We start from the raw sequence: 24,328 nt of genomic DNA, 5'->3' as shown, positions 1-24,328 counted from the left end.
TTCACTTAAGGACTAATATGAAATCTTTCCCAGTAAAATGACTCATCTCACAACCCCTTCCTGGCCTTCCGGGATATTTAATGCAATCTTGTTCAAGCAACACAAGAACTTATGTAAAATCGTTCCCAGTAAAAAATGACTCATCTCACTACCCTTCCGGGACGTAACTTTAGAGCCGCTAAGAAGAGACAATTGCAATCTACATACATTATCTTATCATACTTATATCCTGTATACAAACAAAACCTATCGTCAGAGTGGAAGACCTCTATTTGTAAACAATAGACAACAACAATAGTCTATACCTGTGTCGACACGCCCCATTACCTGTGTGGTTAAGATAATGTCTCGAGTCCATTGGTAAACGTTTACCTTTAATTACACACAAGGACAAAGCTATTCATAATAATCATACAGGTGTATATATCTATAAATAATATTTGTTCTCTGAAAACATTACGTCTCTAGTTTTGCTTAAGTGGTAACTGATAATCAATTTGTTTTGTTAAAGACCATTTAATCAAACGGCAATCGTACCCTCGACAGATATTTGGTATGTGTTGACTTGGTAAATGGCGAGAGACAACGTGTGCACAACGGTATTTGCCAATCTCTTTGTTTTGTGTATAGTAGTACCACAGACAAATGTTCATCGATAACACTTGTAGCCCAGAGAACTGTCTTTAATGTTAGATAATAGCGTTGTATTTTGATTGGTTGTACCTATAATGTACACACATATCATAATTAATCTGTGAACGTCAAAATTCTATACCAGACAATAAAATATATTGTGGAAAAATCCCTCATATTTGATGTATCTATATTACTGGCTCATGTCAAAATGATTTGAACAAATACAACTAACTTTGTATAGGCCATACAACATTAAAGCCTATAGCTTAGGCTTAAAAAAGTAATTATAGTTAAAACTATGACATATGAATTTAAATAATGTTCACTCCCCTGAATAAGAAGAAAACTTAAAAAAAAACCAAAAAAACAACAACAACAACAAAAACAAAACAAAAAAAACAACCCCCCCCCCAAAAAAAACAAAAAAAAGAACAACGATACAGCTAACTTCGTAGTTTTTGCTTAAAAACTAATTATAGTCAAAAGTATTACATATACATTTAAATAATGTTCACTCCCCTGAATAAGAAGAAAACTTAAAAAAAAACAAAAAAACAGCTAAACAACAATAACAACAACAACAACAACAACAACAACAACAACAAACCCCCCCAAAAAACAAAAACAAAAACAAACAAAAAAGCAAAAAAAAACAACAAAAAAACAACAACGATACAGCTAACTTCGTAGTTTTTGCTTAAACACTAATTATAGTCAAAAGTATTATATATAAATTTAAATAATGTTCACTCTCATAAATAAGAAGATAAGATAGCAAGATGCAGCGCTAGAATCGACACATACATGTACGTATTTAATGTTTGGCTGGGTTTTCTTGTTGTCTTCAGACGCTGTCGATGGAAGGTCAAGGCTCTCGTCGAACATCTCCTTTTCCGCCTTTTCACCGTCATCCTCATCCTTGTAGACATCTCTCTCGTTATCATCGACTTCTGTGCCGACCTTGACGAAGTGACGTCACAAAACATCACCATCACATCTCGTATCATAGTCGGTTACTTCTTATTCGAGATCGTCCTCCGAATATTCGCCAAGGGGTAAGATTGTTTCAATTTTATTTGTTACGTCCAAATATTCGCCAAGGGGAAAACTTGCTTCAATTTTATTTGTATAGTCCGAATATTTGCTAAGGGGATAACTTGCTTCAATTTTATTTGTGTAGTCCGAATATTTGCTTAGGGGTAAGCTTGCTTCAATTTTGTTTGTTTAGTCCGAATATTTGCTAAGGGGATAACTTGCTTCAATTTTATTTGTATAGTCCGAATATTTGCTTCGGGGTAAGCTTGCTTCAATTTTATTTGTATAGTCCGAATATTTGCTTAGGGGATAACTTGCTTCAATTTTATTTGTATAATCCAAATATTCACCAAGGGGTGAGAATATTTTGAAATTATGACAAAAAAAAATAAAAAAAATAACACAAAATCATTCCGTCAGAGAATTTAAAAATACTGTTCAATACGAGAACAAGGGCAATGTTTCTACATCTGATGTTGCTTTATTTGCAACTTCGCCATTTTAGATTTAACAAATGAAACTTTTACCCTCAGAACAAACTTGCAATCCTGTAGAGTTCTATATTCATGAAGGATCTAGTCAAAGTCACGATCTCTCCAGTAGCAAGCACGTTTTCTTTATAAATGATTCGAACAAGAGTTTGACAAATGACGTCTTGACCTCTTAAACTCCATAATGAAGTACTGATGCGTTTATTGGCCGATGAACTGACAGATGTATCGTATTTCTTTGCAGCGTGAGTTTCTTCAAGAACTGTTTTGATGTCACTGACATGGTTATAGTAATCGCGACCTTTATCATAGACCTGGCACTTAGTAACTATGGAAGGTGAGTGACGTCATTGCTCTTCACGGGTAATGAATGCAATGTGTATAATCCATAAATTTGCGATTCCATTTATGACGCCGTATGAAGGTTTTAAAATCATCATGTTTCCCTCATTGTTCAAAAGATTTATACCGTACGAAGTGAGAATTCAGTGTGATATCGACATGCATTAAACTTGAAATAAAAGCTATGATTTCATAAAGCAATATAGTTGATGATATATATCAAGCATTGATAAATCATTTCGGCAAATCAAAAAAATATATCATTTTGAAAAATCAAAAAATATCGTTTGGAGTTATAATTGAAGCTTTCATTTGGCTTTGTATTGAGAAGCTTTCAAATAACAAAGTACATGTAGAATATCTTTGAGCCTTAAATAAGCTGCAGCGTATTTCAATGAAGAAACGTGGTATATACGTTTTTGTCAAAAATGTTTTTTTAATTTCATTCCGTATGTTCAATTAATGAAGATCGTCAATGTTGTCTTTTTTGTTGTAAAATTGATTCCTGAATTCCAGATGGGGCGTCGTCGGCCGAACATTACGTATCATCCGAATTGGCCGAAGTGTTGTATTTATGGTTCAGCAGTACCGTCACGTGATCACCGCCACAAGAAAGACGGTATCTCAAAACAAGCGACGGTACCTCAAGGACGGGTTCGACCTTGACCTTTGCTACATCACCGGTCAGTAGATTTTGTATGACAAATAATATTTGTTTTAGCTGCAAGTGTACATTTTTGGTTTACTTTATAGTTCATAGCTTAAATTTGGTTGGCGGGCATGTAACATTGATGGTGTCAGAATGTTTAACTTGTTCCATTGTCACTGAAGCACACATAAAAAAACACATCTGTTTTATCTTCAGAGAGAGTGATCGCGATGTCCTTCCCGTCATCGGGTATACGAAAAATGTACCGGAACCCTATCAATGTAAGTAGTAACACAAGTGCAGGCACGTGTAGTTTGTGTAATCTTAAAAGTGGGAACCTCTTGGTACGCCTCGGAAACTGCCTGTTCATAATTTGTCGTTAAGATGTATGGTACACATACGCGTTACACACGCAGAGGTCTCTTAATAATTGAAGCAAGAAGCTGTAACAAGCTCTTTTTTGTTTGAAGTTATGAAGGAAACAGTATCTGCCTAGCTGTTGTAGCATGGCGATAGCTGTCGATATGTAAACGCTGATATTTTCCTAATGGCAAAAGTGCACAGAGACTGACGCCTTATCTCTCAGCTGCTACAGATATGTGATCGCAGATCCATTGTTTTCGTTAATAATTGCATTATGTATTCAAGTATAAACAATTATTTCCGTTTTTCTAGCCAGATGTTGTAGGTTAAACCATGGTGTGTGAACTATAATTAGCTAATAATGTTGGGTTGTGGTATAAAATTGGTTGAATCAGCATTATTATGTGTATAAATACGGATAAAAACACATTTTCTATGTTTATATTTATAACTGATGCCGTTTAATTTATATACTGTTTAACATGAAATTTTCGCGGTGTGTAATATTTCGCGATTTCCGTGGTTGGCGAGAACCTCGGAAGTAAATAAAACAAATTTAGTTGAAATGCTAATCTAAAAAGGAGTTTTGAGGAAAATTTGTACCACGAAATTGTGTAAATGTCTTGAAATCGCGAGATAATGTACCCACTAATATTTCCTGTCACATACACTTTGTAGCATAAGTGAGATATCCAAAACAGTATTTCATGTATTACATATAACCTAAAGCTAAAACATTGGTTCAACCAATAATACCAGTAATGAAAAACGACATATAAAATGACTGAAAGGGATATAACATTATTATACGAAATGAAGGTTGTCATATCTTATAAATTGAGTAATCCCTATATTTATTCGTGGTAATTATCTTTAGCGAAATTATTCTGGTCGCGAATTTCGCGAAAATAAAACGCACGCGAAAGAAAGTTGAAAAATTATCCCTGTGCAAATATTTTGACGTCAGCAATTCCCAAAATAGATTGGCTTCAATAACATATTAAGTATTTCTGCATTTGAAACGAACGTCATTCCGATAAGCCCACGTAAATTCTTAATTTTCTGTGGTAGACAGACATGTCTATGCTTGATGGTCCCTGAATTGCTTCTGAAATGAGATTGATATTGTTTATTGATGTAGTGTTGTATTTCTATATATATATAATGACTATTTGGCGTTTATTTTTTTTTCTAGTTTTAACATTTACATGATCAATATTTTCCTAATCTGCTGTTTAATAAAACAGGAGTATCAATGTCAGCAATCGGAAACCAACGTCATGATGACTCGAAACCATGATCTAGACTTATTGATCGAAGTTTTACGAGACAGGAGTCGAATGTCACCCTGTATATTGATATGAAATGCCATGATAATAATCGAACAACCAATCTAGGCTTGCTACACTGAATAAAGCAGGAAGTTATAAAACAACTGTAAAAATCCATAACAAAATATATGAAGGTTCAAACGCTACAAAATATGAAAGATGCATTGAAATCACTCCCGAAAATAAATTACCGAAAAATTCTGATGAGAACGTGGCATCACATCGTCCACAATATGTTTGGATGTTAAAGTCTAGCATGTTTAAACGTTAAACTGCATTTTTTTAAAGCTTTTGTTCTATAATTCTCACAGGATTGCCGATAAATGGAATTATGTGAGAATTATGATTTGGTAGTTTTCTATTTTGTTTGGCAAGATTATATTGTGACAATGCAGAACAAATGGAAATAGAAACTCATATTCATACTGAGCAACACTGACCTGTCACTGCATTAGGATTGTGGAGAGTCGTGGACGACACTTTTGCAACTCCATATAATTAAGATACCCACAGGGGTAATATATGAATGTGATCACTGGGAATTGTTAAGTAATTAATTATTCATTTCTGACTATGTGATTACCGTATTAATACAACATAGTCATAATTACTTTATATCATTGTGTAATTACAAGGATGAAATGTGTTTGACTAAGAAGGAAACCAGGTCAATAACTGTGTATTATTGTGTACTTACAAGGATGAAATGTGTTTGATTAAGAAGGAAGCGAGGTCAATAACTGTGTATTATTGTGTACTTACAAGGATGAAATGTGTTTGATTAAGAAGGAAACCAGGTCAATAACTGTGTATTATTGTGTACTTACAAGGATGAAATGTATTGATTGGGGAGGAAGCCATGTTAATGACTGTATATTGTTATGTACTTACAAATTTGAAATGTATTTGTTTAAGGAGGAAGCCTGGTTAATAATTGTATATTATTGTGCACTTACAAGGATGAAATATATTCGAATAAGGTGTAAGCCAGATCAATAACTGTATAATATTGTGCACTTACAAGGGTGAAATTTATTTGATTAACGAGTAAGTCAAGTTAATAACTGTATGATATTGTGTTCTTACAAAGATGAAATGTATTTGCTTACAGGAGGTAGCTAGGTTCCTCAACACCAAGCACGCGAACCATTACAAAGTGTATGACCTTTGTAGTAAGTATACACTTTCTTGTTTTTCCAACTAAATATTTCATTTGGAAATGCCTTTGGTCAGACTGTAAATACCACGTTACCAGTTTTGACGTCATAGTTATAATCAAGGAAACGTCGAAAGCCCATTAATGAAATTGACAATTTCAACGACCGGAACTGTTTTTTAATGGTATTACAATAATAATAATAATAAAAACTAAATAAAACTGTCAACTATAGAAAATGTTAAAAAACTGCTTTCGTATTTCTTTGATGTAACATTTATAGTCGATATGAATGACACAGCTTTGCAGACTTTATGCATATTTGCCTCTAGAGCTGTCATTCATATCAACAATACATGGCATGTAGTGACATCTTAGTGGTGACAAATGACCGTTAAGAAATACACGAACAAACTCAACACACTCCATTATGAAATTTGTGTGACATCATTAGTATTTGATTGTTTACTCCTTGATGGCAGTCTCCGACCGTTTTGTACGTACCATCGTAACACCAAATGTTGTCCGCTCTCTAGCGGCTTCATTCATGATATGAAGACATTTTGATCATACTACATACAATGTCGGACAAGTTTAAAGGTTGTTTGATCAAGGTCAAGGTCACCGTAACGAGTTTTGGTGTTATTTGGTCAAGGCAAAGGTCATCGTAACTATTTTTTAGAAAGCCTTCAAAAGATCAAATTTCACACAATTAGAAAGGACCATAATGTCCCGGACAGGTTTGAGTGTTGTTGGGTCAAGGTCAACTTCTTTAGATTTAAAAAAATAGTTTCTTTATCAATTACTACAGTGCAATAGCTGGCAGCGCCGGAAGGGGACATGAATTGCTTAAGCAATAATCAGTACGTTTGTTTATTTTGTTATGATTGCTATTTTGAGCACTCTGCTTTATTTCATTGATTCATGTGAAACGCTGCAGCTGATATCAATCTTGAAAACTTTATTGAAATCTTTTTATAACGAAAGTAGTTGCATAAGTGCATAAACAAATATTTTAATTTACAGATAAAATACGATTGACTCAAGTTAAATTATTCTCTACTATTATTATACTAACTTTAAAAGTATTATTTTGAATTTTTTCGATGAATATCTACGGTATCACGTTAACTAGAAGAATCAATATTTATTTTCATTACTGTTTCATGGTACAAACTACTATTGTAAATACGAAAATACTAATTTTCCGATATCAGGCTTAAATCTGTGTAATGTTCTTAACTCATTTTAACAACAAACCATTAAAAAGCATATTTCATGTTCAAAGAATTCTTACAGTACATTTTTACGCAAATGTGTTAACCACCGAGGCGCCAATTCCCGCCGGACATCACTTTCTATATACCAGACATATTACCGAGATTATCTAAGGCACAGCGTTATTGATTGGCTTCTGTGACCAGTTTTTGAGAAGCGATCATGACAGATAAATTCTCGTAAAAGGTTTCCATGGAAAATATCACATACTTTTATGGTTTGGGAGAAATTACTTTTTTTATAGGATTATGTCCATATGATGAATTTGATTTTACACTTTGTGCATTAGCTACGAAGGCCAATATCTCCAGACATGCGTATAAAAGATGCATATAATTGTGTATTTCGTTATGTACAAAGTGATATTTAAGGACAGAAATACAACTAAGATGCTTTAATTAGTTTAAATGTCACCCTGTCCTCATCTAAATCTTCCATTTATCATTAGAAAAAGATGGCGGATTTTACATCTTTTCTCTCCTAATGCTGCCGGTGAAAGTACCATGTGAAGCTAATTGATATTGGCATGCTAGTATTGCGTTCATATCTTAATGAATACATCATTATCATATATATATAAATATGAAATCGTCAGAAAACCTCGACGATAAAAGTTATCCCTGGGCCTCCGTAATGTAGTTATACTCCATAACGCCATGTGGTGGTAAAAATACTGACCCAGCATTCCTCACACTAGATGGTACAGTTTTCGTTTTGCCTCCCTGTTGAGCTTTTCACTTACTGGGAAGTTAGTTATTAATTAAGTCAGAGATGGCGATGATTGACAGGTTCTTGGCGAAATAGTATTTGTTAAGGAAATAACAACGGGTTTTATTACAGCTATGGATAATTTTCTGGCGGTTTTTCATTACAGCTACATTACAACTACAGTAGAATATAACGAGGTATATTCTTTTGTTCTCCAAGTACCCACTTCCTTAGTTTAAAAAAGATCTAAAGAAAATATCTCTATCTGTAATCGAGCGACATGTTGAAGTTAGGTTTAGTTTAAACCATATTTTATTACATTTCTTTACATTCCAAACATTTTATACAGGAATATCAACAGGATTCAGAAAAAAATGTATAGAATCCTTATGTTAATCTGTCGAAGTTTGCTTTATAACTGAATATTAAATTAGACATATAATTAAAAACAAGGAATTGAATTCTGGTCCCGGTTTCATGAAAGTTCCCAAACTTCCATAACTTAAAATTTTCCAGGAAAGCATTACAAAATTTAAGGAAGAAATATTAATAAAGAGACCTCCCTTAAATGTAATGTTTTACTATGGGAAAGTTTTAGTTAAGCAATTTCCTTATTTTTGGAACATTGACGAAACTGGGACCTGCTGTTCTAAGTACCAAGGTCCTGTAAAATAAAACGGATATATATGTGATTTATAAATATGTACTACCGGTACAGACAGCAATTTAACATTATGATAAGAACCTTCGGTTGTAAAGTCATTTTTATAAGTAATAAGTTTAATAATTTATGAACTCACAAATACATGACGCCACGAAAAAATATTTGAGGAAACATTTGCACTCTCTTCATTAATCATGAATGGGGTATGACGCATTCCTTTCCGACCCCGTCAGCCTGGTATAGCTGAGTACGTGAACCACACTTGCAATCGTGTAATGCACATGGCTTTGCACCTGTTGTGAATGTCAAAGGAGATGGCGTCGTCTGTAACCCTAACAACTTACACGTGGTGCTAATAATGGCGGGCACCTCGATCAGACATACCTCTAGGACATAAAAGTCGTAATGTTTATGCTAAGGAGATATTTCTGATGTTTGGTTATATCAATGACGCCCAGTTCTTTATCGAAATAGCATGAATATGAAACAGGTATCATTGTTCTTGTATCAATATTCGTATATTCGTACTGTTTACTAGATTCTGTAGTTTATAAATACACATATCATATTTTGCTGATACCGGAGGATAATAAAAAAAAAACCAGTCCTTTGCGCTTTGGACAGATGATAAACACAAGGCTTCCACTCTTCTGATACAAATTCTCTACAGCGATTTCCCTGTAGAAGTGTACAGAGTTGATGTAAGAGTCTTTTGTCTCGTTGTCTTGTTTATATGAACGCGTTACTGTATACAGCATGCAACATATCACTTAAAGTATTATATTCGAATCTATCAGGGGGTATCTCTGACAATGAACAGTATCACAACACGTACTGGTATGTTTTTGGCTTTTCGATAGTTACATCACTGTGTCTGATTGGTTGGACTGTCTGCCAGCCCTGATTTTTTGATGTTTTTTTATGTTTTGATGTATTTTTATCTCTCACTATTTAACTCAATTTTGTTTATAATATTAATATTCCAGAGACAGGGTCCCCCAGTTTATTGACGATTTTTTTGTTAATGTTCGAGTAAACCAGATTTCTCGAAAAACAACAACAACAACAACAACAACAACAACAACAACAAAATGTAATTTTTGTTTTCTCCAGTATAATTAAAATCACGATATAGATACATGTTATTTGTTGAAGGTGAGAAAGTAAAACATATAGAGAGGTATTAAGGATGCATCCCCTTTGCTTCAAACTCTTCCTGAAACCTTGAAACGCTGAACCACAGGAAAGATATAGTATACTGTATACAGAATAATTTTGAGCATGTTATCTCTTTGTAGGTGAACGCAACTATCCAACTGAGCTGTTCCACGGTAGAGTAGAAAGAGTTTACATAGATGATCACAACGTCCCAACGCTAGAGTAAGTGTAAAATGGTGTTAATTCGATCGATCGATCGAGAGAGATCAGGGCCAAGAGAATATGGTTTGAAATGTGAGGAGGAAGAGAGGAGGAGGAAAACTTTATATCATGTTCTCAAAATGACAAAAATAGAAAATGGAGATGACGGCGAAATGTTGTTAAAGGGTCCAACCTCTTATCACATAGAGAAATTGACTATATGATGGCGACAATGCCACGTCTTACTGCATCAATTCACCTACCTCCAGACTGTATTGTCAGTTAGTCAATCATCACTCAACATCTGTTAAGGAAATCTTGATATTTGGGACAAGCCACTTGAGTAGTATGGCATTTAAATGCCATAAGCCAGTCGTGAACTTAACGAATAGGAGAATGAGGAGGTTGGCGTCTAGATTATATCTGTGTGGTAATATATATTCCCCGGTGAGGCGATGTATTCAATCTTTAAGTTTTAGGGAACCATTTCAAAGGTTAAAGTGCATATTTTAATATATCCGAGAATTGAAATATATTAATGTTGACGTTCAGACCTTTTAGGGATTTGAATGTTATTCAGCTTTGGTCTTGTCTTCTATTTTTGAGTTGACTTAAATTCTAAATGGTCAGTAAAGCAATAGATACACTCATTAAAATCAATTTCATCCAGGATTAAGGATTAACAGTGCATTAATATGACGTTAATCCGTGTTGAAATCCAGATAATCTTTTATCTTAAGACTATGTTTGATAATAATCTTCTAACCATCGATCGATATCCAGTGTCATTTGGAGGCAACTCTTTCTTAATCGCACTCTCTACTGAACGACTGGTTTTGCTCCACGCTTTTATATGTAGCCCAGAAATATATGTTGTTATCTAGCAAAGGATACTGTGAAGGTATCAACTGTTAATTGTAACTAGACTGATACAGATCCCACACAGCTTAGCACCGTCAGTTTGAGTAGATAATGTTTTGTTACGCTGTAAATATGTCACGCCTTTGGCGTACGCGAATGTCCGATAACATATGTAAAATACATATCGATTGGTACAAATGAATGTCCCATCACGCACAAACATGGGTTGTGTAAATTCTCATAGCAGTGTCGGATTTTGCTGGCCTTGAGATACATGTAGGTATTGATGTCAGCACAATCAAAACAAAGACGGGTATTTCTCGTTTTGAAATTTATCAACTCACCAACCCTACCTACCATTGATTATAGATAATTCCCAGACAAAAATTTTACAATTTCAAAGTCGTTTTGAAGGGTTGTCTAAATAACTTATAGATCGAATCGATTTAAAATATATTGAAATCCAAAGCAAATATCACTTTATCATAAGATATATATATATACGATGATTGGATTACGAATTACAGATGATTAATACAGTAATATTTAACTGTATTGTTTTCTGTCCTCGACTATTATAAGTCCCCTACCGATGGACCCCCCCCCCCCCCCCCCCCCCCCCCCCCCCCCCCTCTTAGGCTATAGGTTTCCTCCCCGTCAATTCGTCTGTCCGACCATTCGTCTTTTAGTCCGTCCGTTCAGTTTTCTGCATTTTCTCAGCGATCTTTCAAGCTATTTTGGTAAAAGTTGGTATATAACTTCAGTATAAGTAGTTATAGATCATATTCGCGTTTCAGGGGTTTGGGGGGCAAGGTCACTGTTACTATTTTTAGCGGGGCCGGTAGGGGACATGTATTACTTAAGTACACAGCATGCTTGTTTATACAAGTACTGATGACGACATCATAATAGAACATAACACGTGATCTACATGTACTGGTGTTTATCAAATTTGCCTATTTTGCAGAGATATGGTGAAGTTTTGTGATGACGTACGGGTTTTTCTGTCCGAAGACGAAGCAAATGTGATCGCTGTACATTGTAAAGGTGGGAAGGGACGGACCGGAACAATGATCTGCACATGGCTGGTGGACTGTGAGATGTTCGAAGAAGCGGAAGTGAGTCAAATTATCCATCTTTTCTTCGGTTTTGCTATTTTCCTCCCTCGCTGTTAGGCATTAAATTGTTTACTTGTTTACTCTTTAGTGAATTCTAAATTAAAAAAAAACAAAACAAAAAAAAACCAAAAAAAAAACAAACCCAATAAACAATTACTTTGATGAATCTGGGCGCTGAATTTTATAAATAATTTTGAATTACTTGCGTCCGGTTTTAATATGCATTGTACATGTAGGTGTAGAAAAGGAAGTTGTCCTTTATATACAATTTTGATATCGATATCTAGTTCTATTGAAGCTTTTGTATCTTTGATATTGTCTGTCATTATAGACGTATTAAGCTGTGTGTCAACATGTACATTGTATATATATATTTAAAATGTATTTGTAGTTTATATGCATATTAAGCTCTAGATATGAAGAAAATGAGATTCGCCTTTCTTTTAAATTAATAACATATTTATTAAATTTACTTATACCATGAAATTTATCTATATTATATGTAATCTTCTTCAAAATTAAAGTTTTCGAAATAACATTATCCAATACAGTGAAAAGACAGAACCAATTCCACTTTCAACTGGTTGATCAAAAATCATTTTTTCCTATCAGAAAAGTCTGGACTATTTTGGAGGAAGACGAACTGATCTGTCCGTAGGATCAACTTTCCAGGGCGTAGAGACTCCCAGTCAGGTTAGTAGAATAAAAATGAAACGAATTAGAAAGGGTCCGTGGTACATTATGTAACTGTATGGATAGTGCTTCAACCACACGTGAAGATCATAGGTATCTGGTTCCGTCCCTTGCCGGGCGGTTTTGTGTTTCTTCGGGAGCTGAGATCTCAGACCTTGTAGTGTAGTAGCTGGCAACATTTTATCAAAACTGTTCTGGATAGCATATGATTTACATTGCGCGAAGTAGCCATCAGCTACTACAAGGAGACATTACGGTCCCAACACGAAAATGAGTGTTCACGGAAACTTAAAAGTTATGCTTGGCCATTGTGAAGAGTCTGAAGGAATTTTGCATTTGTTTACACTTGATTATTGATGGTCAGTTTCAAAGATAAATAAAGCTTCATTTTTAAGATTTGATCACGTAATTCCAAATTAAATGACGTTTATTAAATGTTCTTGAAGGGGAGACAACTATATTATACACTTTTATACAGGGTCGGAATTCACTAGTTATGAAACAAAAAGCTCTCATGTAAATAGATAAATATATGTAATATATATATATATTTATATATATATAAACAAAATAATTATAACGCCGATGTGGCGCAGCGGTACATGTATAAGCTGCGGGTATTTCTGGCTAGGCGATTGGGTGCCGTAGATCGTGATCGTTATATAAACAAAATAATTATATATGTATATAATGATTAACGGCGTTTACTTATCAGATACTCAATGTTTTCTAAAGTACGAACGTCTTATGAGTGTTTATTTTCCTCATCCCTTTCTAATGACCCTATTATCTAGTCAGCAGGACATGATTTCACGCATGGAGATGAATAACAGTTTATATATAGCAGACACAATATTAATATCGCTAAATAGTTCATTATTTCCTTGACGAAGCTTAATTACTATGAATTGGGCAATCATGCAGGTATTCAATATTTGCCTAACTCTTCATATCTGATGTATTGATATTACTAATCAGGAATTGAATGTATTGAATAGTATATGTCGTCAACATCTGCAGCATCTGTAGCATTTTACCATTCGAATACGCTAAGGAAGAATTCTCCTAATACTCATCTAACGCATTAAATGGACGATATGAGAGAGCCTACCAATATGTATAATTCAGTATTAGGGTTATTACTGGGTGGACGATGTTCTGTCAGAAATTAACGGGCCCCGTGAATTATTTAGGACTGAACTAGCCTTGGCCGTATCGATTCTTAAATTGTGTTGGCCACATAGGATACTTAAGTGTACAGCTATTTACAAATACCAACTGCCCTGACCCTGTCACAAAGACTTGTCATCTTAACTTAACATGTATAAATACTACACATGTGAATATTGCCGTTTAATATAGTTGTAGATTTAATGTCTTATAGTGAATAATGATAAAACTGTACCATAGAGCTGTATCCTCCGTCAAGGATTCATAAGTGATATTTTTGGCTAAAAGTGTTGAAAAACAGGCTGGCCGTCCAAACTTCTGTTTTTTCCCCAAACCACAAAATTCTTCAGAAAATATTTCTGGGGTTGGTCAGTTCTTGGACCTGAGTCATTTTGGGCCAATGTTTTTGGCCAACGTTTTGGGCCAACGTTTTGGACCACACTTGAACGGACCTATTTGGTTCAGCGGGTCGGACGTTTTAAAGAGCGTCTCTGACAAACGGATGCATGGTCAATCAAGCAAATCCATCCTAATAAGGTTCGTTCTTTGAAGCAATTCTTGGAATATTTTGATTAGTGTCCCGTTACATGTAAACTGAAAATGAAGCTGCATACAACAAATATATATATCAAACCTGCACTGATATTAAAGTACACGGGACAGGACATGAGACATTTGAGATGCAGTTTATGTCAAATTGTAACATATTACAGAAACATGTTTTTGTAGATTTTACAATTTAGTTATATGCTTTCAAAAACCGTATCACGTGAACCTATATGTCTCAATGTGCGGGTTAAATGGCACTGACATATATTTCAAAATTACAATTTACTGTGTACATTGAGATTTATTGCACTGCTTTTAACAATTCATAAAAAGTTTTGTTAGTCATGAGACGAAGTGTTTTATTTCCAAAAATTCAACATAAATCCATGATTTAGGCGTGAGTTCAATATACCTAGGCTAATCTCGCTAACACATAGACGCCTGGTTTATATCTTAGCGGAATAATTGTTTTTGTCTGTGTCTACATCAGCATATTCCTGCTTCCTGACATTACCCAAGTAACGATGATAATTATAAAAATATCCCAGTGCTATCAATAACAGATGTGCACTGTAAGTCTACAGCTCAGCCGGTAGATACAGATCGAATACTGTAAACGTGGTTATTTTCGCGGGGGGTTAATTTCGCGATTTCGATATGTAAACTATACGCGTTGGGGAAATTTTCGCGATCAAAAGGACTCCTTGTAATTAGCGTAAATTTCCCCCTCGCGTAAATTTCCACGTTTACAGTAACCGAATCAAGATTTCACACAGTTGGTCAGACATTTTCACACAGTTGTCAGACAAGCAAATTAGTCAGTGTTCGATTATAATCATGAATATCTATGTCTATTCGAAATTTCTGATCGTTCAGTCAGAACAAATTATTATACAATGTTTCACTCTGACACCATGATAGCCTTAATATGCCACGTGACTCTTAACTTTCATGAACTTTTAGCGTTCATTATTCTTCATTGTATATGTGTTATTATTCCTGCCCAATATTCGATTTTGTAATTGTGTTATTCTTCCTGCCCAATATAATATTCGATTTCTTTATTTGTGCTTTTCTTTCCGCCCAATATTCGATTTCCTCATTTATGTTATTCTTCCTGTCCAATATTCGATTTTGTAATTGTGTGTTTACTTCCTGCCCAGTATAATATTCGATTTCTTTATTTGTGCTATTCTTTCTTCCCAATATTCGATTTTTTTTCATTTATGTTATTCTTCCTGTCCAATATTCGATTTTGAATTTGTGACATCATTCCTGTCAGTCCTGTCCGATTGTCGAATATTATTATCAATTGATCAGTTTGCATTGCTCTTCCCGTTCATTATTCAAGTATGCATTTGTATAAATTTTACAGAGTCGATTTGTTGGTTACTACGAAAAGGTGAAGAAGGAGTACGCTAATGAGATTCCTGCCATCGTCAAATTACGGATATCTACCGTAACTATAACCGGTATCAACAGTAAGTATGGACAATTTCTAATGCCTTAAGCTGGTGTCTTTGTTTTCATCCATCTTAATATGATGGATATGGCTTGCATTTCATAGGCTTTTAATGACCTAGTTATGTGTGAAGCTTTTCAGCTTAAAATAAAGATTTCATCATTAAGCTCATTTTAGCTGTCAGGAAATATATGTTTGGCATTGTGTCGTAATTAAATTCTCACTTTAACCCTTTTTTGAAATTTCTGCACTATATTGTATCATATTACTTCAAGGTGAACACATTTAATTCCAGCCTCATCCATATTAAGCCTAGAATTATTCCAATTTTATTTCAAATTACTCTCCAAGTTTTCACCAGGTTCTTGCAACAAGCATCAGAACATCAATGGATTCAAATACCGTTTATTTGGTGAGTTTAATCCAAAAATACGCTCTGGGATTCGAACTTTTCAATCCGATTAAAAATACAAGATACAGCTGAAAAAATGATTACGCAACTTATAAAGTAGATTGGAGTAAAACTGTTTAAAGATTCCGTATACAATCAGGTTGATTAGGCTCGGGGTAAATGAAGCATTGGTTTTGGTTACCATTCCACTGACAAGCTTAAACAGACCTTAAACAAAAATCCACGAAATCCATTTATTCCTTAGTTCCGTTTACTTTGAAATTGTTTTTATCTATCATGTCCTTTTGTCTTGTAAAGTGTGGTGACATTTTGTATCTTGTTTTGGTTTAAACAATATTTTATTAGTATTCAAGTACTTACACATAACATCACAATACAAATCATTTATGCATAAGGATTGGAAAACAAGCTAAAAGCTGATACTAATTCCTGTCCTTTATGGTTTTGAGCAGTAATTCTTAAGTGACAAACATTCAGCTATTCTTTATTGACAGATATATAGAAAACACTTTCTGGAAAATATCTTATAGTTTTTAGTTTACTTTTTGTATTTCTGCCTTTCATAACAATATAAATGAAAAAAAATAAATAAATAAAAAAAATAAATAAATTATGTGAAATTCAACAATGGACCATTCTTTACAATTTCAGTAGATAAATGTACAACGTAATCATTATGCATAACGTCCGTTGCTATTAACAAAATAAATCTCGTGGACAGTCTGTATAAGTCCTTACGTCGGCAACTATGCCTGTTTCCTTAAAAATAATGTAGCGTTTATGACCAGCCACGAGGTCAACACGGCCACCACGATAGATTGATTGGCACGCGAACGACTTGACATCCTGGTCACTCACGGACAATTTACAAGCCCGTTACGTGAACGATTTAATAAATTACGTTTCAGGCTTCGGTAAGGAGCATTAGGCCTCAGTGTTCCCCGTAAATACAGGCTCGTCAACTTCGACATTTGTGAGCGAAATATAAATTGACCTTTCGATCGGATACTTTGACTGTCAGAAACCTTGATAAGATCACACTCTTACTAAAAAATCCTCTCGGTCTTTTGGGAATCTGCATCAATATCCATAGCGTGCTTCCTTTTTATCGATTGCAGTGCTTTGTATGTGTGGCTACACCGCCTGTACAGGAAATAACATAACACTTCATTCAATACATTCGAGACTTCCCTCTTGTTAATACACTTAATACATTTTACCATGGCAACCGGTCTGTGATACAAATTGATTCATTTGTTCGACTTTTCGTTATATTTAGATTCATAAGAATTGGTAATTATTTTGCAATTTGAATTACACTCCGTAGAATAATTCGATGTGTCAACACTCATTAGGTCACTGTGTTGGTTTGGTATATTTGTTGAAAGGAAGAAAGAACAGAATTTGTCAATGAATAAACGAATTCAGTGTTGTACAAAAAGTACAAGGTATAAGCACCATTTAAAACAAATTGAAAGTTAGAAGCATCAGAGCCAGCATAAAATAAAATGCATCATAAAATTCCTTCCGTTTTATCCTTCTAGGACTCCTCATGTATGCTAAGGACCTTAAGTGCTCATAGAAGGCGATCAAAAACTCAAAATAGGTCAAACGAAATTTCAAGAAACACTCTAAGAATTCACGTTTAGTTCAACATGCCCTCCCCGTCGGTCTTGTACGTATGTACGTATGTACTTAACACCAAAGTTTGTAAGCGCTGTAGCGGCTTCATTCTTTGAGAGATTTTGATGAAATTTCACACAAGGACAGTAATATCTCGGACAAATTCGAGGTTTATGTTTTTTTGGCCAAGGTCACTGTTACTATTTCTAGGATGGATTGATAGGGGTTTTGGTAGTAGTACCCAGTTCCCTTTGTTTAAGTATTGGACACTTTCATCCTACCAACGTATGATACAGCACCTCAGACTCGTGACGAAATCAATAAATAAATAGACAAATAAAAAAAAAAAAAAATGAAATAAAATAAGAAAAAAAAGGAAAATTACAGTAAAGCATTATTTCGTTTTTGAATGTGACTGAATAACCTAAAAAGACTTTGAGAGCTAACAGTATAGCTGAAGGTTTATTGCATACAATTTGTTAGTTATTAATGTGTTTTCATACAATTTTCATTTTTTATTCATTTTAAGATTTTTTCAGTAGAAACATTTCTGTTTCAGCCGTCGGGAAAGGCGATGGGTCAGACCTATCTATGAGTGTCTTTACCGGACGAGAGTTAGCATTCAGCTCTAACTTTGGCAAGGGAGAGAACTGCAAGGTAAGAACGCTGAACTTCTTTATCATAATTTCGTTTCGACAATTGTTAAAATTACTTCCTTGTGATTGTAGCCAAGGACTTTATGTAGAACGCTCAATGTGTTTGTTTACAAATAATATGTATGCTGTTTTGTATATAAATATCTTTGCCATTGTCATGTTTGTATATAATTGCTGTGCATTTCCTTTGCTTTTTTGTGCTGTGACCTGACAATTGTTTCGTCTCAAACAGAAACAATTTGACAATATATCAACTTCATAAGTATGAACATATGTTTTATTCTCTATATACTTTGTTAAGGGATCCTAAAAATCAATATATCTTTTTGGTCATACTTTCTGTCTTTTTGTCGATTTTGATTGGAGAATTTCGGAATAACTATATTTTCTGTTAATCCTTAAAAGATGACATATTTTTAAAACAAAACTAACGTCAATTTGTAATAGTTAGTTCACGCATGATTGAATCATGATTTAAACAACAGATTTATTTTCTTGTGTTACAGCTGTTACATGACAAAGACAATAATAGGATAGAGGTGACGTTGTGTAACTGTCCAATACTTCTAGAGGATACCAAAGTTAGGTTTACGTGCTCATCGGTAAGTGGCATATATATATATTTTTTGATTTTTTGTTTTTAGGTTCCAAATTGTTATTTTCAAAAACACCAACAAATACAAAAATGTCCTCATACAATTATACTGACAACGGGCTAACCAGTCGTCCCACTTGGAGTGGGACGACTGGTTAGCCCGTTGTCAGTATAATGTGACTGGGTGGGGTGTGCTGCTGGGTGTCTTCCGCAGTATGCTTCAGTGAGGTAGCATTATAAATCGGCAAAAGTTCCGGCTTATCACAAGGAGACTTAACACGAACATATCGCAGCCTCCTAAAACACACATACGCACTCACCACACGCATGCATGTCGCACACACGGGAGGCCGTCCTTAAATGACCTTAGCTGTTAATAGGACATTAAACAAAATAAACCAAACCAAACCAAACCAAACCAATCATACATGAGGCCTAGCATTCGCCATACTTCATCCATTCATTTCATCTATCTGTTACATGTATTGATTCATTTCATTCAGTCATTCATTAATTCCCGGCTAATTAGATGTCATATTTACGAGAAGTGTATCGTGTAATACGAAGCTGTGTATTTATATTCCAAAGAGTAAGCATGAGCATTGTTCGTCTAATATCGAAAATAAAACACTTTCATTTGTAATACGTGCGTATATAAAATTTTATCAACAAGTAAATGCATACAACTTAATATTAAGTAAAATGTGATGGTAATTAAATTGTATTCCAGACAGCTATTCATGATTTATTTAAACGTATTGCATCTTTGATATTTCCCGACAAAATCATGGAATGTTTTAACTGATATTACTGTATGATATGAAATAGAAAAAATGAAATTAACACCAGACATGCAAATTTTGTAATTTAAAAATCGATAGTTGATTATCACGATGATTACTTGTCGGAAAAGAATCTTCTAATCTAATATCTATGTTAAGAATATGACAGTGAAAAAAAAACCAATCTAAGGTATCTTTTTTATTGATTTCACTGGAAATATCTTTTGTCACCTGTATACATAGATCCTATGACTTATATTTCATTTACCTAAATGGTCGGAGCGGGAAGAACAATTGAGTGGCTATCAATGATGTAATATAAATGTCTTCTATTGAAGGTTGCTGTACCAAAGGGATACGATAACTGTGCTTTCTACTTCTGGTTCCATACAGCATTTATCCACAACAAAAGGTATGCGAAATGACTTGATATTAATTTTTGCAGATTTGTTTTTACTTAATTCCGAAAGCATTACCAAGTAACGCGAAATTTATATCTCGCGAAATATGTTCAAGAGTATAATATGTGAACCGTAATGGTATGGTGTGTTTTCACCATACCAAAACCTTGTGCGAAACAGTTTCATTGTCTGTTATGTCTATATACCTTTCTCCAATCTGTTACCAATATATAATAAATGGAAAATATCTTAGTTTTAAGTTTTCTATAGATTTTCATATAGATGCATCTATTGTACATGTTCTGATATCGCAAACTAAAATGGAAAATATGTTACTTTTAAGTTTTTCTTAGTTTTCCGTAAAAATGCATCTTTGTACATGTTCTCATATAACAAACTAAAATGAAAAATATCTTACTTTTAAGTGTTTTTTTTTTTATAGTTTTCCATATAAATGCAGGTATTGTATATGAACTCATGTCGTTCCTTATTTATTTCTTCATATCGTGGCTTATTTTTCCCCTTTCAATAGATTACTGATACCACGTAACGAGCTTGACAACCCACACAAAACAAAGGTTCACAAGATTTTTACAGAAGAGTTCTCCGTGATGCTAAGCTTTGAAGATGTCACGTGATTACTGATAATGTCTGAGTTCATCCATCGTGGTAGAGAATACCACACAAGACTCAACGCATAGATCTCAAAGGTACAGGGACAGGTCTCAATACTGACCAGTAGCCACTGACCAATGACCACTGACCACGGGCCAAAGTCAGGGTCAATAAGGTCATGGGCCAAAGTGCTATCTACAGACGAGAACACATAGACACGTATAATTTTTTACATACTATGAATTGTTTTGGATGTTTGTTTAATATTTGTCATATTTTAATGTTTTCCATTTTATGCATTTCTACTACACCCATTCCGGAGTAACCAAAATATGTTGTGTGCTTACAATACTTTTTATCTTTAATTTCATTTTGAACTTGATACAACCGTTTCAATTTGAAACAATTTTGAACAATCCTGATTAACTGCTGAAGGATTCATTTAAAATGTTCAACCAATTTTCCATGTTGCTAATTACAGATGAGTAATCACAATCAGAATTCATAAAATCGCATTCGATGTGCAGCCATCAAAGTTCTTAATTCTCACTCTCCAGAGAATTTATTTTTTTTATTGCCATGATTTTATTTTAGATTTACTCTTGAGAGAGTATTGATTGTTGTATTATCCCGATTTTACTTTAGATTTTTTTGTGTCATTATTGATAATTAGTATCATTTTACTCGACTTTGACTAAAGAAGTTTGAAAAGTGTCTTTAATTAGCTCAACGGCAGCTGAGTCACGCCGCATTAGTTACTATTTCTATAAAGACGTCATCTCTATATTTAAAAGGGTAAATGAGTGTATATAAGTCACTATTTGTTCAGGATATTGGTATCCATGCTGAAATGAGGCATTATAAATTCATTCTTTTTTTTCCATTTTTTGATTTTGGTATAGATGGAATCAAATGACTTCCTTAAGAAAATTGAAGTGAAATCAATACAGGGTTTGTTTCAATATTTACAATACTGCTAGTAAATATCACATGCCTTATCCTTATTATCTGAAATTACTTATTTTGACGTTATAATTTGAACACTAGACGTGACGTCATGATTGACGTCATATAATCATGACGTCATATGAAAGAAATGAAAAAGGTGTTGTTGTGATATTAAACCACATAAGTATTGTTCAATGTATCAAAAACCTATTATTGATTTTTTAAGTTCAGTCAATTAATCTATCAATACCAGTTTGGTGCCTATGGTACGGCATTGAAAAGGCGTTGAATAGTGTAAATGAATCCAACTATTTAACTAACACTTCTTCTGTTGACCACCCTGAGATTAAGTGTGAGAGACCAATTATTTTCCTTGATGCTTACTAGTATAGATTAATGAAATCTTACCAGGATACACATACCGCAGGATATGGAGACGTTCTAGGTGACATTAAATTGAATATTCTTTATCGATATATACAACCTTATAGCTTTCTCATTTATACGATACGAAAGTACGTTACACATAATTTTAACATTGTCAACTTCGCTTATAGATTTTACAGGCTTTGTCTTTTGTGAAATTTCTCTTATTTCAATGACATGTGTAATGAAGTATTCTGAAATATATATCAAAATTGTTTTCATTTTCAACAAGCAGTACAGCATATTCGAAATAAGAAAAGAAAAAAGATAGTGTAGCCATAGTCTTTGTGTTCTAATTTTAATAGACGATGTCATTTTCAGTTATTAATTTGGATGTAACATTAATATATATGCTATAACAAAAAAAGGAATACATGCTCATAAAAAGAAAATACCTATAAACTCATATTTTTTTTTTATTAATCCAGATGTGTATTGAAATTCTAGCTGAACAGTAGCTTTCATGGGCGAATGGCTTATGATTATTCATAATATTTTAACGAAGCTCTTCTTAAACCAAAATCAGTATTATCATAACATGAGCTTGAAAACTTAACCCGACCGTACATTTATTTTTGTATTATTTTTAATAGGCTTCAGTCATCTAAGCTTGAACAAATACAAACTAATTGAGTGTACTCAAATGTTAGGTCAAAAATCACACGAAAAAATCCGGATACAACTGAGTTGTAATTCGTATTAATTTAAAATGATCATAGCATGTATTTTCCCGAAAATTATAATTGATTTAATGACGTATTAATGTATTTCTTGAGCGATAAAAATCTCGAAAAAAAAAAATTTTTCGCTAAGCTTCTTCTACTACACCTAGACATCTTCGAAAAATCATTCACATTATTTTCTGTCATCAGCTCAGACTTGAATAGTCTTAAATAGATTATACAGTTAACGAGTGGAATATTCCATTTATCGAAAATTGCCTTTGCAGTGACAATAAATGATCTACAAAAGTATGAAAGTTGAAATACCAAGGATATATTATGTATAAACTTCTAGTCATATATTGCTACATAACCACATGATCAAAAGCGTCCATATGTGATGGTATGCTTAGTATTAATCTATAATATTGAAAAGCGTATCTGAGATTATTCTTTTCGAAAATACTATACACATAAGGTAACTGTAACAAATAATCTGGACGTGGATCATAGGCCATTTTCCTATTTATAAAAGAAGTCTATACTATCTTTATCATATCTTTATTTTAAATTTAGTATTAACTTGTATTTATAGATATACATTTGTACCTGTTAGGTTTTGTCTAATTCATCATTTAAAGTAAATAATCGTATACGTTCATGCATTCTAATTCATCATTTAAAGTAAAAAATCGTATACGTTCATGCATTAAGGATTTTGACTGCTATTTAGATGATAGATAGAAATTTGTAGAAAGCAAGATGTGAGTTATGTCCCTTTACTTGCAGACCTCTCTTATGTTCGTTTCTAACGCATTTCTTTTTTCAAAGATTCCCAACGACCTGAGAAACAACTGAACTAAAGTATTGAATGTATTTGCTAACCTATGTAGAAAAAATAATATTCTTTCATTATGTACATTTCTAACGTTTCCAATCTCTTGAAGTGACCATTTTAATTTTGCCATTTGAGTATACTTAAGTTGTTAACAATTTTTACAATTTTTTAATATTTGTGATATTAAAATGTGATTTACATTAACTTGTGTTCGTTTTATGTGTAGCGCTAGTCTACATAGATATAACATTGGCTATCGACATTTCGGTAATGGACTGGCGTCTCTGTAGAAACTCCGATGACATGCATCCTATCTCTCTCTCATTTAACTAGAACTTTGCTATGAAATAGAAACATCGTTCATATAAGATATAAACTTGATATTTTAGGTAAAATTACAGACGGACTCTGCTCGACTGACATACTGTACACGTGCTAATACTGGCGAATTCAAAGTTTAGCTCACAGCTGTATCTTTACAGATTTGCGACTTGATGAATAGGCG

At 33.7% G+C, this 24,328-nt stretch overlaps 1 protein-coding gene across 3 annotated transcripts in view; it reads left to right on the top strand.

The window, feature by feature from the left end:
• LOC117329847 (phosphatidylinositol 3,4,5-trisphosphate 3-phosphatase TPTE2-like) overlaps nucleotides 1-24,027 on the top strand; it is a 37,178-nt gene extending 13,151 nt beyond the window's left edge. For all 3 annotated transcript variants that reach the window (XM_033888024.1, XM_033888023.1, XM_033888025.1), the window contains 13 exons: nucleotides 1,485-1,691; nucleotides 2,407-2,499; nucleotides 3,021-3,187; nucleotides 3,370-3,434; nucleotides 5,959-6,019; nucleotides 9,952-10,033; nucleotides 11,841-11,991; nucleotides 12,604-12,684; nucleotides 15,779-15,884; nucleotides 18,460-18,557; nucleotides 19,063-19,158; nucleotides 20,272-20,345; nucleotides 20,867-24,027. In XM_033888024.1, the coding sequence (XP_033743915.1) occupies nucleotides 1,485-1,691; nucleotides 2,407-2,499; nucleotides 3,021-3,187; nucleotides 3,370-3,434; nucleotides 5,959-6,019; nucleotides 9,952-10,033; nucleotides 11,841-11,991; nucleotides 12,604-12,684; nucleotides 15,779-15,884; nucleotides 18,460-18,557; nucleotides 19,063-19,158; nucleotides 20,272-20,345; nucleotides 20,867-20,972 (1,387 nt within the window). In that variant the 3' untranslated portion in view covers nucleotides 20,973-24,027. The remainder of the gene's footprint in view (nucleotides 1-1,484; nucleotides 1,692-2,406; nucleotides 2,500-3,020; nucleotides 3,188-3,369; nucleotides 3,435-5,958; nucleotides 6,020-9,951; nucleotides 10,034-11,840; nucleotides 11,992-12,603; nucleotides 12,685-15,778; nucleotides 15,885-18,459; nucleotides 18,558-19,062; nucleotides 19,159-20,271; nucleotides 20,346-20,866) is intronic.
• Nucleotides 24,028-24,328: the final 301 nt, after the last annotated feature.

This window comes from Pecten maximus, chromosome 6 (assembly GCF_902652985.1).
Source record: "Pecten maximus chromosome 6, xPecMax1.1, whole genome shotgun sequence".
In the NCBI taxonomy this organism is placed as follows: domain Eukaryota; kingdom Metazoa; phylum Mollusca; class Bivalvia; order Pectinida; family Pectinidae; genus Pecten; species Pecten maximus.
Note: the sequence above shows the minus strand (reverse complement) of the source record. Positions and strands in the feature narration are given on the sequence as shown.